General features: G+C 41.2%; 1 protein-coding gene across 4 annotated transcripts in view; it reads left to right on the forward strand.

The window, feature by feature from the left end:
* Positions 1-844: 844 nt before the first annotated feature.
* The window catches only part of CLSTN1 (calsyntenin 1), a 30,408-nt gene continuing 15,305 nt past the window's right edge, over positions 845-15,947 (forward strand). For 2 of the 4 annotated variants that reach the window (XM_065649974.1, XM_065649976.1), the window contains exons 1-4: positions 846-1,116; positions 9,706-9,828; positions 13,860-13,889; positions 15,253-15,448. In XM_065649974.1, the coding sequence (XP_065506046.1) occupies positions 1,053-1,116; positions 9,706-9,828; positions 13,860-13,889; positions 15,253-15,448 (413 nt within the window). In that variant the 5' untranslated portion in view covers positions 846-1,052. Of the gene's footprint in view, positions 1,117-9,705; positions 9,829-13,859; positions 13,890-15,252; positions 15,449-15,947 lie in introns of all 4 variants that reach the window. The other 2 variants (XM_065649977.1, XM_065649975.1) reach the window with 2 other exon arrangements.

The raw sequence follows: 15,947 nt of genomic DNA on the forward strand, positions 1-15,947 counted from the left end.
TTGGTTGCGTTTTAGTTGTCAAAACTCTGATCATGGTAAGGTTTTTTTTTTTTTCTTCTGTTGAAGCATTTTCTAATTGAAATTTCTGACCAAAGGCTGTTTTTTGGTTTGTTTCTTTTTTTTTTTTTTTTATTACAGGGCAGGTTCTGTGCACCTTCATTATTCCTATTAAATTTATTGATTTAGATGGTACTTGTGAATTTTTCCCTTACTGGGCCAGGCTTGCTGCTGCTGGCCTTGCTCTCTTCAGCATCACTGTCGGGCTAGTTAAAAAACAGCTTTTTTTGCCTTTTTGCTGAAGACATCCGCGAAAGTCAAGGCCAAAGCGCTTAAATGGCTTTATGTGGGTTTTAATTATTCTCTAAAACGCTGGGATTTCAACCACCCTTTGCTTACATCAGCTGTGACGCTGCAGCGGGGCATCGGCTCAGCCGCAGCAACGCGGGTACCTTCAGCCAAAAGAAAAATAAGCCAAAAAGATAAGCCAAAAGAAAAATAAGCCAAAACGATAAGCCAAAAGAAAAATCAGCCAAAACGATAAGCCAAAAGAAAAATCAGCCAAAAAGATAAGCCAAAAGAAAAATCAGCCAAAACAATTTTTAATTTTTTTTTAAATTAAAAAGGAGGACAGGCCCTCCGGAGGCGGAAGAGAGGGACAAACCGCGGGGGTGGCGGTGCCGCAGCGCCGGGCTGTCGGGGCGGAGCGGCTCTGTCGCGACAGGCTGCGGGGGGCGGTTCCGGCGCGGGGCCCGCCCCCCCGCGCAATGGGCTGTCCCGCGTCCCCCGCGTCCCCCGCGCCGTTGGTTCGCTCCCTGCGCCTGGGAGCGGCGCGGGCGGCCCGGCCGCGCTCGCCGCCGCCATTTTAGGTGCCGCCGGCGGGCGGGGGAGGGAGGGGAGGAGGAGAGGAAAGGCGAGCGGGGCAGCGCAGCGCTTCTCCTCCTCTTCCTCCTCCTCCTCCTCGGGGCCGAGCCGAGCCCTCCGCGCGGCGCACAGCGGAGCCCGGACCAGCGGGGGCGCCACAGCCGGCCGGCCAGCCGGGGCTGCGCGCTGCCATGCCGCCCGCCTGCTGCCTGCTGCTCGCCGCGCTGCTCTGCGGGGCAGCGGCGGCCGCGCGAGGTGAACAGAGCCGGGCCGGGCGGGGGAGGCCGCGCTGTGGGGCTGCGTGCCGGGCGCGGGGATGGTGTCCTTGGCTGCTTCGCAGCGGAGGACACGGCGGGGAGGGCGAGGAGGGCGCTGGCCGCCGCTCCCCGGGGTGACCCCGCGGCGGCCGTTGCACCTGCGGGAAGGGGAGGCGGGGGGGGCGGCGGCGGCTCGGCCTGCGCGCTCACCTGCGCGCCGGGGCGTCGCTCGGGGCTGCGGGCGCGGCTGCGTTACATAAGCGCGGCCCGGCCCGCGGCGCCCGCGGCGGGCGGGGGTCGGCACTTGTTGCGGGAGTGGGGGCGGAGGTCACGGTGTGGAAACGCAGCGGGAGCCGCCGGCTGCCCCGTCCCGAGCGGCCCGGCCGCGGGCAGCGCCGCTCCCCTCAGGGCAGAGCGCGGCGGGCGGGCTCGGGGGAGCGCCCGGGTGGGCGGCGGAACGGCGGGTTGGGCGCCTCGGGGAGCCCCGGCTCGTGTGAAGAACACTCGTCTGGTTGTTGGCGAGAGGAGGTGGCTTCGCTAAACCTTCGGCCATAGCGGCGTTTTTAAGCGGTGGCCTTGTGGCTATCGATTGATCCCGCGGAGTAAAAGCAGACGCATTGCAGGTCTCCTCCTGAGCAGATTTCAGTAAGAGGCTTGCGAACGCTCCCTCACCTGAAGGTTACCCCTGGGATGGAGAACGCTGTTTCTGCAAGATGCAGCCGATCATATGGCGAGATTCGAGATCTTGCGTTTAATTTGAACGTAGATGAGAAGCGTGGCTTTAAAATGGCTTAAAAACACATTGAAGGGACGTTCTTGGTCTTAAACAGAACCAACTCATTAATGATACATCTTGCTGCATTTCTCCACATAGGATCAAGAAGCTGCTGCTGTAGTTAAGAAGTCTGCCAGCTGTTTAGGTAGTGGCCATAATTTACCTGTACAAAACCTCTTAAGTACAAGCTATTCACTAATATTCTTGGAACCATTAAATTTAATGCATACCACACCAGTACAGACACACAAGTTCATTGAATTGCTAGGCCTTTCATTTGAAATCATGAATAAAAATGAAGATGAAAACCCCTTTTTTAAGAAAGCTGATATGTACTTGGAAACGAATGGTGAATTTAGGCAGCGTTACCCAGGACAGCTCTGGAGTTGGTTGGAGGCTGCACTTGTTTTCAGTCCAGTCTGTAGAGCTGCCGGACTGCGGGTCCTGATCTGTTGAACTTCATCATGTGTCACCAAGTTACACGCGAGGTCTGGTTTGGCTTTGTGCGGGCAGTTGCCTTCGTCCTCGTGACGTTTTGGCTACTCTTGGTGGGCCTATTAATAATGTTACATAAAGATGCATTTAATGAGACACAACCTCTGGAGAAAACCTGGAAAGCTGTGAGGGCAACTCACTCACTTCACTCTTGTTGGGAGAAGCATTTGTTTGGAAACATTTATGTTAAACTTTCAGTTTTGTGTTGTATTGTCCGTTCAGGTTTTTTTCAAGTACTGCTTCCTTTTTTTTCATCTGTGACTTTAAAAGTCCTTGTTACCAAGGTTGGTGAGATTTATTATTAAGCTGAGTTGTGCTTGGTTCACTAATGTGCAGAAATGGCCTGGAAAGGCCACGGCGGGGTGGTGAGTTCCACTCTCCAGTCCTCAGTGTTCCTGCGGTTGGAACAAAGGAGTGAAAAGTGGTTTATTTTGTGATGGTGGAAAGAATCAGAAATAGCTTTGGGGTGATGTGATCTTACACAGAAGTTGGGTGGGAGCTGGCTGACCTACCGTCTTCCCTGTGGTTAATTTAAGGGGTGCAAAGAGGGGTTTCAGGTTCTAAAGAGGAGTTTTCCTGTCCAATTGATGGACAACTCTCGGGTCCCTTCCAACTTATTGCCATTTAGGAAGGGTATTGATCAAAAATAACGCTATCTGGAGGGAGCTTTGCTGATCTGTGATTATTTCAGGAAGTTTTCTGGTGCTACGAATGTCTTCAATCCAAACCACAAACCACTTTCTGACCACCACCCTCCTACTGCAGATGTTTCTTTGACATGGTAACAGCCTCTATAGTATAGCGCTGGCGGTTAGGTTTCTATCACCTTTTTAGAGACAAGGAAATTCAAGATTACCCTAAAGCATTACGAAGAGAAAATTTGGCTATTTATGGGAGCTGTTGGTTTTTTTCCTCTAAGGATTTATGCAAGTAAGAGACTTACTGAGAAGAGACATAACTCACCAGTGTTAGACCTTTCTATGATGCATAATGCTTGCAGAAGTATAATATACAGCCATCTGTTCAGAAGCAAACAATTTTCATCTCTTTTTCTATAGATATCTTATAAAACAATACAGTGCTGTGGAAATTGAAATGGAGGAGAGATGGTCTGGGCAAGCACAGGTGACTTAGTGTGCTTGCAATAGTGTTGTGCCAGTGCCTTCTCCCCTGTTATTAGACTGCAGGTTGTGCTGTCTGTGCCAAGTTACTGGGAAAATGTATCTGGATTTCTAAATATATCTTTGGTTTGAGGTCTTAATATTCCTGCAGACTTGAAATCACCAGTTTCAGATTATTGCAAAGAGGGGTTTTTTTTAAGGAAAAGGACAGAAGCTGGACTCACAGCCTTCCATTTCTCCTGGAAGTTGGAAGGCTTGAAGTTAAACCTACATCAGGCCACAGGACAGCGTAATGTGAGCATCTCAGATTACATTAGAATTCTGATATTCTGGGTAAAGCAGCATTTTTTTGCCCTGAAAATCTAAGTTTCTGGTAGCTTGGTGGGTCGTGGCTATGAAACTGTTTGACAGCAGAGAACTTCTGTAGTCTTTAGCATTTTCTGAACAAAAGCACTTTGACCATTTTTCTGAGCCTTATCTCTCATTCTATTTGGGTGTATTCAGAGACCTCCATCTGATTTTTTTTTTTTTTTAATGATATTAAGGGGCATACATCTTGTGTCGTTATCGTTATTGTCAAAGACAGAAGCGATACCTCAAAACATGAAAGAGCTTATTAAGTCAGAAGCCTCAGTCTTAAATAAATCTTGTTTTGCACTGTAATTTATTTGATTTGTACTGATTGACTCACATTGGCTTCAGTAGCGACTAAACCTCCTTAGGAGCCTTTAGAAAGGATTATTGGAAACCTCAGTGCCTTTGAAGAACTGTCTGTCCTTTGTTTGTAGTATTAGGTCTCATCTCACTTGCTTTGTGTTCAGATTGAAAACAAGTTGCTGCTGCTGCTCCCAGTGGGTTTCCCTGTTTTTAAATGGAGTCAACAAGTAAAGCCAGAAGTGCTGGTTATACTGAGGTGGTGTTACTGTATTTATTTGTAAGTAAGATTCCCTTTCAAGGAGTGAAGTTTATAAATATGATAACAGTTTAAAAGTAAGTGCTTTTCACTCTTGCACTATAATTAGCAACATTTAAGGGAACGTTTATTAAATGAATGTTTACAGTCACAGGCTTGTTTTCTGGTTTAGTGTTCTGTTTAGTTTAAAACATTTTAAATTTCACCTCAACAATTAAGGCTTTGTCGCCTTAATCCTATTTAGACTGGTTTGTGATGGAATATTTTTGTTTGCTGTTTTCCCTGCCAGGCTTTTATCCAAATTGAAATTTGGTCAGTATGTCCCTTATCTAAGGTCTTTGGCGCTCAGAACGTTTCTTCTGCTGCAGTTGCGGGTAATAAAAATTGCAACTAGTTTCTAACCAGTCATTCGCACGCACCTGACTTTCAGGCTTATAGCAGTATTTCCATGTGTCTTTGTATAAATGAAGTCAGATTTAGGCAACTTGTTTGCAAGTGGTGATAAACCAGAGACTTTTCCCTAGGTAAAACAGAATTTAATAAAACCTGTTAGATTCCTGTAGCCATTAGTTTGAATATGGTGTTTGGAGGATTAGTGTTAATTGTGCAGGCACGTGAAAATTTGTAAATGTTATCTCGTGCTCCCGATGTGTGACAGCTGAGCTTCCAGGACTGCAGCACTGAATCCAGAATAGAGATGGGAAATTGTGGGATGCATTTTGACCACTTGGTTTTCCTTCAACTAGGAGCTGTAGAGGTTAATGTCAGTGGATGCCCCTGCCCTTACCTGGGCCCTTCCTCCCTCTGTATTTTGTTGCTGCCTCCAGCTTTTCTGTCCTGGTAAAGGAAATTTTAGTTTGTCTTGGAAACCCATACTATAGATAAGAAGAGTTCCATGCTATCGAGAAACTCAGCATTTGAGCAAAACTTATGTTCTGTTTTATCCCATTGTTTGTACCTGGTTGTAAGAAAATGGTTTTTTTGATAAAATTCTAGGTATGAGAAGACCAAATTAAATAAACAAATATTTTACTTACCAGTGACATATTTCAAGTTGTTTATATACAAAGTTAATCTTCACCCATTCTCATAGAAAACAGGTTGAGTATATTATAATCAGGCCATGCTACACCCTTTCTTATTAAACTTTGCTTTCAGGGTGGAGAAGGCATATTTTACTGTGTAAATCTTTTCTTCTTGGCTGAGCGATATTCTTCTGTGGTTATGTACTACACAAGCTTGTTCTTTTAATGATATTGCTTGAAATTTCATCAGAACAGTACTAAATAGTGAATATTCAAGGTAAGACATGCTTTAGAGTGTTAATTGTCTCACTGAAAGGCATGCTTATATTCTCTTACATCAAGAGGAAGACAATTAAACAAAAGATGTGCGGTAATCGAAGTTTTTGTCAGACCTTCAAGACAGGAGCAAATGACTGTTTATTCAGTTCACTGAATGCAGTTCATTTGAATTGACGGAGACTGTAATTCTCTTTTTATGCGATCTCTGGATTTTTTCATGAAGTCTCAAAGGTGGATTTTGGAAATCAATACTTTATTGTCACTAGACGGAGCATCTAGCTTTCCAGCTCTAGTACCTGTGATTGAGTTAGTTCAACATGTTTACCAGTTAATTCTTAAGAATTCGTTTTGACATAAAGCATCTTGATCTAGTTCTAGAGATACGTAGTGTGGATCAACAACGCAATGTATTAGAAGTAGTTATCCAGAAGAAAAAAATATTTTCAGCTACAGTCCTTTCTGGTTGAGGTGTGTCCAAACCTTCAGTTATGTAGGTGCCAGATCCCATTTAAGTCAAATGAGCTTCTGATGACTGGTAAGAAGATAACCAAAGTCCTCAGAAAAGGCTTCGATAATTACGTGTAGTTTTAATTGGTTCTGGTATTTGAATGCGAACATAACTATTTGGGATTGTTTTAAGATTATAGCTTTTGATGATAAAGTTTCCATACTAGCCCTAGACCCCATTACCCTGCCTACGCATTCATTTACATTCATTAATTCGTTTAAACGGCAGGAAAATTTGCTGCTGGTTGATGTACTGGATCGCGTTCTGCAGCATTAGCCATTGCATCCTTTCTTTAACGTATTATACATTCCTTTTCGGCGGAACAGCCAGCAGTAGTTCCAGTCAGTGTTAGCAAAAGCTGCTGTGAATGGGATTTTCAAAACCAGTGTTGAAGGCACACAACTCATCAGGTACCAGTTCCCTTTCCTCCCGTTTAGCAGCAGTTATCTTCAGATAAACCGGGTTGGACATGTGGTTTGTGCTCCCCTTGCAGATGCACGTTCAGTCACTGCTTGCCAGCAACACAGGCTCTAGCATGACCTTTGCAATTCAACTTGCTGCCTGGAAAAAGAAGGGTGCTTAGCTGTCTTTTAAATTTTGTTTCTGGTCGGTAAAAACTAAGTAGAAGTCAGCGTGCTGTGTGGTGCCAGGGTGGCTTCCCCACTTGACTAGATTAAATGCTAGTTGGGATTTACAACAGATTCCAGTTGAGGCGCTTACAAATAGTGTGAATATTGTATTTCAAGGAAACCAGGGTAGTTTATCCCAGTTAAATGGCAAGAGATTAACAGCTCAGGGCACTTTGTTAGTGTCAAGCTTGGACTAGGCTGACTGTTTTGGTTTGAAATGAACAGTCTGGCTTGGAACAACTTTCTCTAGATTTCAGCAGTTTGGGGACAATTAAAGAGAAAAAAGATACAAAAGGGTAGCTTTTAGTCCAGCATTTAATAATATTTAAGCCGAGTGGGATCAGAATAATACGTGGTTCAATTTTGCCGTTGGTTCGTGGGAAGCAGTAAATGTATCGCTCATATTTCGGACGCTGGCTTGAGAATTCCTTACAGCATGTGGTTGTGCTGGAGTCAGTAGATCCCAAATACGGATAACGGGCCTTTCCTGGGTATTCAGCACTAAGTTTGGTGGGCTTTTTAAAATTCAGTGATGTTTAGCCTTCATAAACACAAAGGGATTTAAGCTTTATGTTTTAAAATCTGGTGATGTTTTAGCCTTCCTAACACAAAAGGGTTTAAGCTTTATGATTTTATTGTCTACAGCACAATAAAAGGACATGAGTTTGCTTTTAACTGGGCCTGTTGTTTGAAGGTTCGCTCGACTCTGCAGATGCTTAACATACTCATAATTCTGTTCATATGTGGTTACGCTGCTTCAAGCTTTTATAGAGCTCCCTACCCGACAGTAGTGGGATTTACTGGAGGTTGCTAAATTAGGAGAAGGTTCCTCAATGCTTAAAAAAAAAAAAATATGATCTGCATTCAGAAGCAGTAGAATGGAGATGGAGTTTATTTCTGGCAGAGAGCTGCTTCAGTATTTTATACCAGGTCCTTGCAAAGACTAAGAGGAGCAGATGAAAGGACTCCGATACCTTCACTTGAGGTGTGTGTTAGTGAAACACTTCTCTTTAGACCAGGTTTGGATTAAGAGACATTTCGATTGGAGATTCATGCTTGTTATTGGTGCCTCGGGAGTGATCCGTGAGTCCCTTCCAGCGCGACAAAGTCAGTTTTAAAACACCGAGTTCCTTGGTGTTTCGGCAGCGAACGGCTCGGGGCGAACGGAACAATGCGGCTGACATTTAGCGGGCTGTTTGGTATGCTGGATGTTGAAAGCACGCCCGTGTGAGTGTGTTGTGGCAATAAAGATTGAGTAAAACCGCATGGCGGTAATTAAACACTGTTTGCATTAAAGCAGTTTGCTGTGAGTTCTCTGTTGCTGCATTATGATGCACAAAGATGTGATACCCTGGCCAGCAGCGTGGTGCTACTAACCAGTAAAAGATGGCAGATGAAAGCATATCGGGAGAAGATTATGGTTTCCTGTATGAGTTCTCTACCTCTGGGTTGAATCATTTGTTTAAATGTCCTTTTATCACCATTTTTTTTTTATTCCTCTGGGAAAGCATATGCCAGACATCATGCGTCCATTTTAGTTTGTAGGAGAGGCAGGATTCAAAGTCTAGGTTAGCCTTACATCTCTATTTTGACAATCTGCTCATATAATTCCTTAGAAAGGTGAAATAGCAGGACTCAACTATGCAGCAGCCTTGTAGCTGTAGCGTATATTTTGCTGTGCTTGCACAGGCATTTATTTCAGTTTTTGTAAGTATTTGATCTCACAAAGACCAAAGTCTGGGTAATATCAGCCACTGATACTGTTTGGTGTGTTTGTAATAACCTCTAGCAAAGCATTTCTTATCTTGGACTATACATCGCTGGCTGAAGATGTCTTGGGTTTGTAAGATAAGGAGCAGTTTTCAGACCCTCTAGATGAATGTTTTCCATAGGTTCTAAGTAGCTGGATACATACAGCCTTCCAGAATCAGATCTGGGAAAACAGTATTAATTTAAGAAACAAGAGTATGTGGTAACCTAAGAGGTTTTTAGAAGTGGCCGATAAACATTGCCCAAAACCACCCAGGTGAAGCTGTAGGACCTCAGTGCGATGAGAGCTGGACCAAGAGAAATAGTATATTCAACTGTCAGGAAGAATTAGGTGTTACAGCACAGATACTCGTTCTGTGGACTACAAGCTGTATTTATATTTGGAGAGTGCCTAACCTAAAGATAAATATTTAATAATCAAGGCGCTCTCACGTTGGATTGTCACGTAGTAGATGATAACCTAGTAGATAACACACCTTTTTGTCTTCCATCTTATGTGATGCACTAGTAGAAACTTCCTTGGCAAGTGTCCTTAGAGCTCATGTAGAAATTAATTAAGTTTGACCTCTGTCCACCTGTCTCTTAATGACACGAAAAAGCCCCATACAAGACAAAATGCTGAAACTAGAAAAAGCCATCATGTCCTGAAGAACAGTCCAGCGACTGGATCCCAAGTTTTCCAAGATGCAAGGAAGCAGAGTCTGAACAAACCCTTGTCTTTGATGTTGGCCAGTCTTGCTTTGCCTGGTGCTGGATACAGGTTTTCCTGGTGTCACACTTGGTGCTGGTGACAGCGGCTCCCGTCACTGTTACAATTGAATTGCACTTCAGGGGCATCTTAAATCCCGGTGTAGTTAAGCAGCTAATTTAGATTTTCCAAGTTACTTTTGGAAAGCCTGCAGGGGCACTCATCTGTTCTGAACATACTTAGCCGGGATTTTGTCTCAAATTTTTTAATTTAGTAAAAAACTGATTCAGGTGTAGGAAAATGAAAGAGGAAAGTATTGGAATCAGTATCCTAAACCATTTTCGGTTTCAAACATTTTGACTTTGTACTTTGTTTTCCTTTCAGTTAACAAGCATAAGCCATGGATTGAAACAACCTATCACGGGATAATCACAGAAAATGACAACACGGTGCTTTTGGATCCCCCCTTGATAGCCCTGGACAAAGATGCACCTCTGCGGTTTGCAGGTAAAGAATTCATCTGCGGTTCTCTTTTAAGAAGTGGAAATTCTTTCTTGAGGACGAATGCTGTGTGTTTTCCCTAACATAATGTTTTGAAGCTTTTAGAACCTAGGAAACGTTTGTGCATGGACCAGGGGTTTATTTCATATTTACAGCTATACCCAAACTAGAAAGTATTCTATATTGCAGGTATTTCACGCTTCTTCCAATTTCATGTTAATTGTTCTGATTTTTTTTTTTAACATAGTGTCGAACCTTTTCCTCAGTTGCCTGGATTCCACATTTCACAGCATTCAGTCTGGGAGTTCTGAAACAATTATTTTCTTGTCATTCTGAAGAGTGTTTTTGCTTTTCTTAGTGGTTTTGATTTCGTGTCTTAAAAGATTGAAACCAGTAATTAGTAGAATTAAGATGGTGTTTGCGTGGTAAGTTTGGGTAGCAGTTTGGAGTATTTTAAAAAATGGGTGGTCTCTTCTACCTGAAGAAGAGGCCTTTTCTCCTCTAGCAAAGAATATAGAGATTTATACACAAGCTATTTGCAAAATGCAGACTAATTTTTCACTACCAATATGGGACTGACAGATGACAGTTTTCTTTCAAACTTGTGCATAGTTTTTTTTCTGGAAACTACTGTTTAGGAATAGTGTATTCATTAATTGGATGCAGTGTTAATGGAAAGTACTTTTTTCATTTAACAAAATATTAGAAAACTATGTTTGAAGAGTAACATGAGCTCAAACTAGATATTTGCAGAAGCTTATTTGGTTAAGTAAAATTTTAGACTTAAGAATCCCAGTAAAATACCGGGCAGATGTGACATGAGCCGTTTTCGGGAATGTTGCTTAGCTTGGCTTCAAAGAGGCAGTGATAGAAAAAGAGACTGATTAAATTAACAGCCATTTGAAACATTTATCATGCTGACTGCATTGTGTGCTATGGTATTTTGGTAACTCAGTCATAATTTCATAAAGTGGTACTTAAAGTAACAGTTTTGTTGCATTATCATAAGGCTGTAATTATCTGCAAGGCTGCCTGGTGAATTCAGGAAGCTCAGAGATAATGTTTAAAGCTTTCAAATTCAGACTCTCATGTATTGGATACTCGTGGCAGAGGCTCTTAAGTGATCTTAACTGGAAATAAAACTGCTCTCTATGAAAAAAATAAAACTTCTTGTTTCCAAATGAAGGAGCTTGTGTTACACAAAATCTGTTAAGTAAAAAGAGGTCTGGGTTACTGATTTATGTGCATGGTGATTAGGAGAATAGGAATTGTCTCTCGCAGTTCCTGAGTGCTTTAAATGCAGGTCCTGCTAGTTTGGCAGCATTGAACAGATTTTGAAAATGGCAATTTTATACCGCTTGGTGGGTTTTCTCAAGTGTTGGATATCATGAAGCATTAAGAAAGGACTGGTCAAATATTTTCAAATATATTATCAGATTTGCAGAGGAAAATCCAATGTTAAAGCATCTTTTCAAATGAGGCTGTTTTTCCATTGCGTTGATCTAAATTGTATAAACCTGCTTTCATTTAATGAACATTTTTACCAACTGGAAATTGATTTTATTAAACGTTTGTATGAAGATACGTTTTGGCTTTCAGAAACTAACAATTCCTAAGCAGCAGCTGAACAACGGATTTTAAATAGTTATCTCAAACTCCGAGTACAGCACGCTGATGTTGTAAATAAATTTTCCTTGATATGGGTATTGGATTTGAATTGCGTGAATTTTGAATGACTCTGCTGTGGGAATCTACAAGAGTTTTCATCTACTGTTAAATGAACAATACTTGGATCTGTCTTAGAGGAGCCCAAATGTGGGAGTGATGTCGAGTCAGCGATATCAGTTTAGATGGTGCTGTGGTCGTGTCCTGGGATGGAGAATAACGTGGTGATTGTCCAGCAGCGTCTCTGGGGGTGTTTAAGTGTGAGAAGCCCATTAGATCAGTGACATGTTTTCACAGCAAAACAAAGCATTGCCAGGACCTAACTGGTATATTCTTACTTATAAATTAAATTTATTCATGCTTCAAAAGGGTGGATATTTTAATTAACTGTGCCCCCTAGCTGAGCTGGGAAACTTCTGAACTGTCTGCAGGTTTAAAATATTTTTAATACAGCTTTTTGCTTTATTTCAATTTTGAGCACGTTGAAACATCTCGAAACTAGTTCATTTAAATACTTTGTACTGCATGACCTGTGGGGCAAGTAGAACTAATATTTTATTGCTTTGCTCACTCTGTGCTGTTGGCAAGATCCTAAAATTCAGGTGTGCAAAATAATTAGAGTTATCTAGACATTTATTTCTAGGGTAATTTGTATGGGTTTTTTATCTGAAATGGCACACTTTTGAAAATGGAGTTTGAATGTAGTTATGCCAGGTTGCCTCGTCGTAACTGCCTGAATGTGTAGAAACCCTGTGGATTCTGTCTTCTGTTCCACGATTTTGAGTCGTGTTGCAATTAGATCCTAAATGGTTTCACTGGAAAAAATAAAGGACAGCTACATTTTCTACTGTACAGTAATTAGTGTCTGAAATCAGTTTAATGTCTGAAGCTCTTAGTTTGGATTTCTCCTTTACTATGCAAAAAGGAACTGAATTTTTATTGCATTTGAAACAAACTCTTATATCTGGATGCCTTCACATAGCTGAATGTGTTTTGTTATGAGAGTATAACACAGGATCTTGGTAGCAAGATGTTGAAATGTTTCCCCTGGGGAAGGAAATCTTTCCTTGTTTTTGTGATGTGTCTGTAATAGGGTTTTAATCCCTCTTCCCCCCTCCAGCCCTAGAGAAAACCACTTCCCAGCCACAATACTTTATTTTCCCCTTACTAATCTGGGTTGCGAGAAATATTTTTGTGGGGGTTAGGAATTTTTTGACTTGGAGCATGATTATACATAGAGTTTTGAAAATATTCTTGCAGAATCTTAGTTTATTCTTAGGAAAAACAAAACAAACCATACAAACAAATTAAAACCAAACCAACCAAACAATCAAAACCCCAAGCCACACAAACAAAAAAAACCCCCACAGAAAAAGTTTGAGGTTTAACAAACGGTGATTTTGAGGGGAGTGACAAACAAGCTTAACTGTCTTTTTATTAAAACTGTGAAACTATTCCAGATGCCCGTCACGGTCACCTAATACTATCGTAAAACTCGGTTTTATCTGAGCTCTTCTCATAATCACAGGAGATCCCCGGAGCCTGTGGAATCCTGGATGAATATATTTAAATATCCGAATCTTTTCTGTCCAACATTACAGTATTGCAGCAGTAGAATAAATTTATAGAAGTTTGTTGGTTGCTTTAACCTGGAAAAGCAAAATGCTGCTAGGAATATATAGAGCTGCTCCTCCTCCTCCCTGTTTCTTACATTAAAGCTTTTATGTTCATTAGGATCACAATTTAATGTGTATAATTTGTAATCATGAATTATGGCAATGCTGTCAAGTTAGGTTTGATGTAGAATTTAAATTTTGCAAATGCGAGGTGTTATACAATCTACACTGATAAAAATTTATGTGGAAATGCAAAAATCCCATGGCACTTTTTTTTTTTAACTCAAAAGGGGAGTATGAAGTTTTTTAATTGTAGAAACATGATGGTTTCAGTATAATAGATTAAAGCTTATTTAAATTATTTAACATGTCTTCTTTAAATAGAATAGTCTAAATAAATTCTGATAAATTCTATTTTATGGGTAGTTCTTCATCACATGGAATTTTGAAAATATCTTTTGCTTAGCACTTGGTATTATTAAAAAATGAAAGAGGAAAAAAAGAAAAAAGCCTTTCAATAAACCTATTAAATACTTCAGAATTCAAAAAATGACAATTTGGAGTGAAAAGATTAAATCACATTTAACATAACTAAAACTCTGAAATTGTAACAGTTACAGCAAATCACCGCTGGAATTTTAAAGTACAGTTTTTCCAAAGCTTCTCTGTGTAATGTGTGCATCTGTGCCTTTTTCCTTATGTGCTCCCTCTCAGCCTTTCCTGTTACTGACTTGGGTTTATCTTTTCTCCCTTTAGAGAGTTTTGAGGTGACAGTCACCAAAGAAGGTGATAAAGGGTTCTTTCTGTCCCTGTTATGAATATTAACCTACTAACTTTGGTTATGAAATGGGGAATCAGCACTTAAACAGAAGATCCTGTCATGCTCTTTTGTCCCATTTATTCTCCCAGTTTTTTTTCTATTTTAAAATATATCGATTAAAAAACTGTTATGTAACCAAACCCTTGGTTAGAAATATCTGTAAATCAGACATCCATTTGAACCATTGGGGATTATTTACATTGTGTGGACACTGAAGGAGTGCAGAAATTAGTGTTTTCTGATATTTTCACTGATAGCTTACTTCTTTGGGACATCATTAAGTTTTTTTCTATGATTTGTAAAGTAATATTTAACTGCCGGAGCATTATAACACCTTCCCTGCAGTACACTTAGTTCAGTAGTTTAAAATCTGAATGAAATACCTTTTTTTTTAATACCTCTAGACATGTTTACAGTAGGAGTGTGCTCTTGGTACTATAGTACCACTGAAACTGTAATAACAAAGTAGCGGTTAATGTTGGTATAAGAAAATCACCTTCAAAACATAAATTATACAGATAAAACACCCGGTTTAGGTGATGAGACGGTTTTTGGAGGGGGTTTTGGTGGCACATCGGGGTGCAGAAGGTTTCGTAGTGGAATCTTAGGCTCAGATGTGTCTTAAAATGATGTACTAGGGACTTGCAAGTTTGTTGGTTTGAATAGAAAGGAAAGCCAACTAAATCGTTCCACGTGAGTTTCCTTCACTAACAGATTTGGCCCCTGTTAGTAGATAGCTGTTGAAATGGATGCCTGAGAAGTTGGTATTTCTACCTTTCTCATTCAGTAGTTTCTTTTCGATTCCCTAATTTTAGCCAGGTACATTGCACAGGAAGACTTTCTTCTTTGATCCGTTGACGGAATTTCTGTAATTTTGGTGCTGAACCTGTACTTGAAGCTTTTTCATCCCTCGACTTGTAACTGTGCATTTTATTTTAACCTTTTGCTCTGGTCAAAATAAACACGCTGCCCAGCTATTCCCAGTAGCTTGGCGTAGAAGATATTACCAGTGGCCTTGGCTGTACGCTCTCATAAGATCTACTCGTACCCTAGAGCTATCTCAAGTACTCCTGTGAAATGCCTGTCTACGTTTCTCTCTTTCTCTTTTGTATTCCTGCATGAATGGATGCAAAGTAATCGAGTTGCTTGGAAGGCAGACGTATGCTTCTTTTTACTAAAGTTCCCAGAAATCACCCATTTTAAGGCACAGTGCTTTTGCTTTGTCCACAGACCCTCACAAACCCTTGGCTGCAAAATTTTTGGTCATTTATTTTTAAAAAGTATCATAATCTTGGCCAGTTACTAACCTCCCTTCCTTTGAATCTGTAGGTGAGATTTGCGGATTTAAAATTCACGGGCAGAATGTTCCCTTTGAAGCAGTGGTAGTGGATAAATCCACTGGTGAGGGAATAATTCGCTCTAAAGAAAAGCTGGACTGTGAACTGCAGAAGGACTACACGTTCACCATCCAGGCCTATGACTGCGGCAAGGGACCAGATGGAGCCAACGCAAAAAAATCCCACAAGTAAGTAAATCTGTGGTGGGCCGAGGGGAAGTTTGGTTTCAAGCTGCCTCCTGCTCATGGTGATTTGTGGTCTGTGTATTTACAGTAAATGTAAACCAAGTTTTAATACTGGAAGACTTTCATATAATGGTAATATACATTAGCAGCAGAATGGAAATGAACTGCTTTGACATCTCTGTCGCTGTATTCTAGATGCCGCTGCTTTATCCCTTGACTCCTCTGAATTTACATTAGAAAACAGTGTGGGGATAGAAGCAGGAAAACTGTTGATATAGTTAAAATCTGGCTTGAGTTGGTACAAAGAGTTTGCATGGGATACCAAGCCTGGGCGTTGCTTCAGAATTTGGTTTCTAAACCCAAAAAACTGGTTCAAGAAGTCAATCTATATTAAACTTGACAAAATGGAAAAGAATACATGTTGCTATCATTTCCAGACAGCCCCACCAAAAAAAAAAAAAAGCAAGCTCAGTAGCCTAAGGTTCATCTTTGTCTAGATGAA

This window comes from Caloenas nicobarica, chromosome 22 (assembly GCF_036013445.1).
Source record: "Caloenas nicobarica isolate bCalNic1 chromosome 22, bCalNic1.hap1, whole genome shotgun sequence".
Classification (NCBI taxonomy): Eukaryota; Metazoa; Chordata; class Aves; order Columbiformes; family Columbidae; genus Caloenas; species Caloenas nicobarica.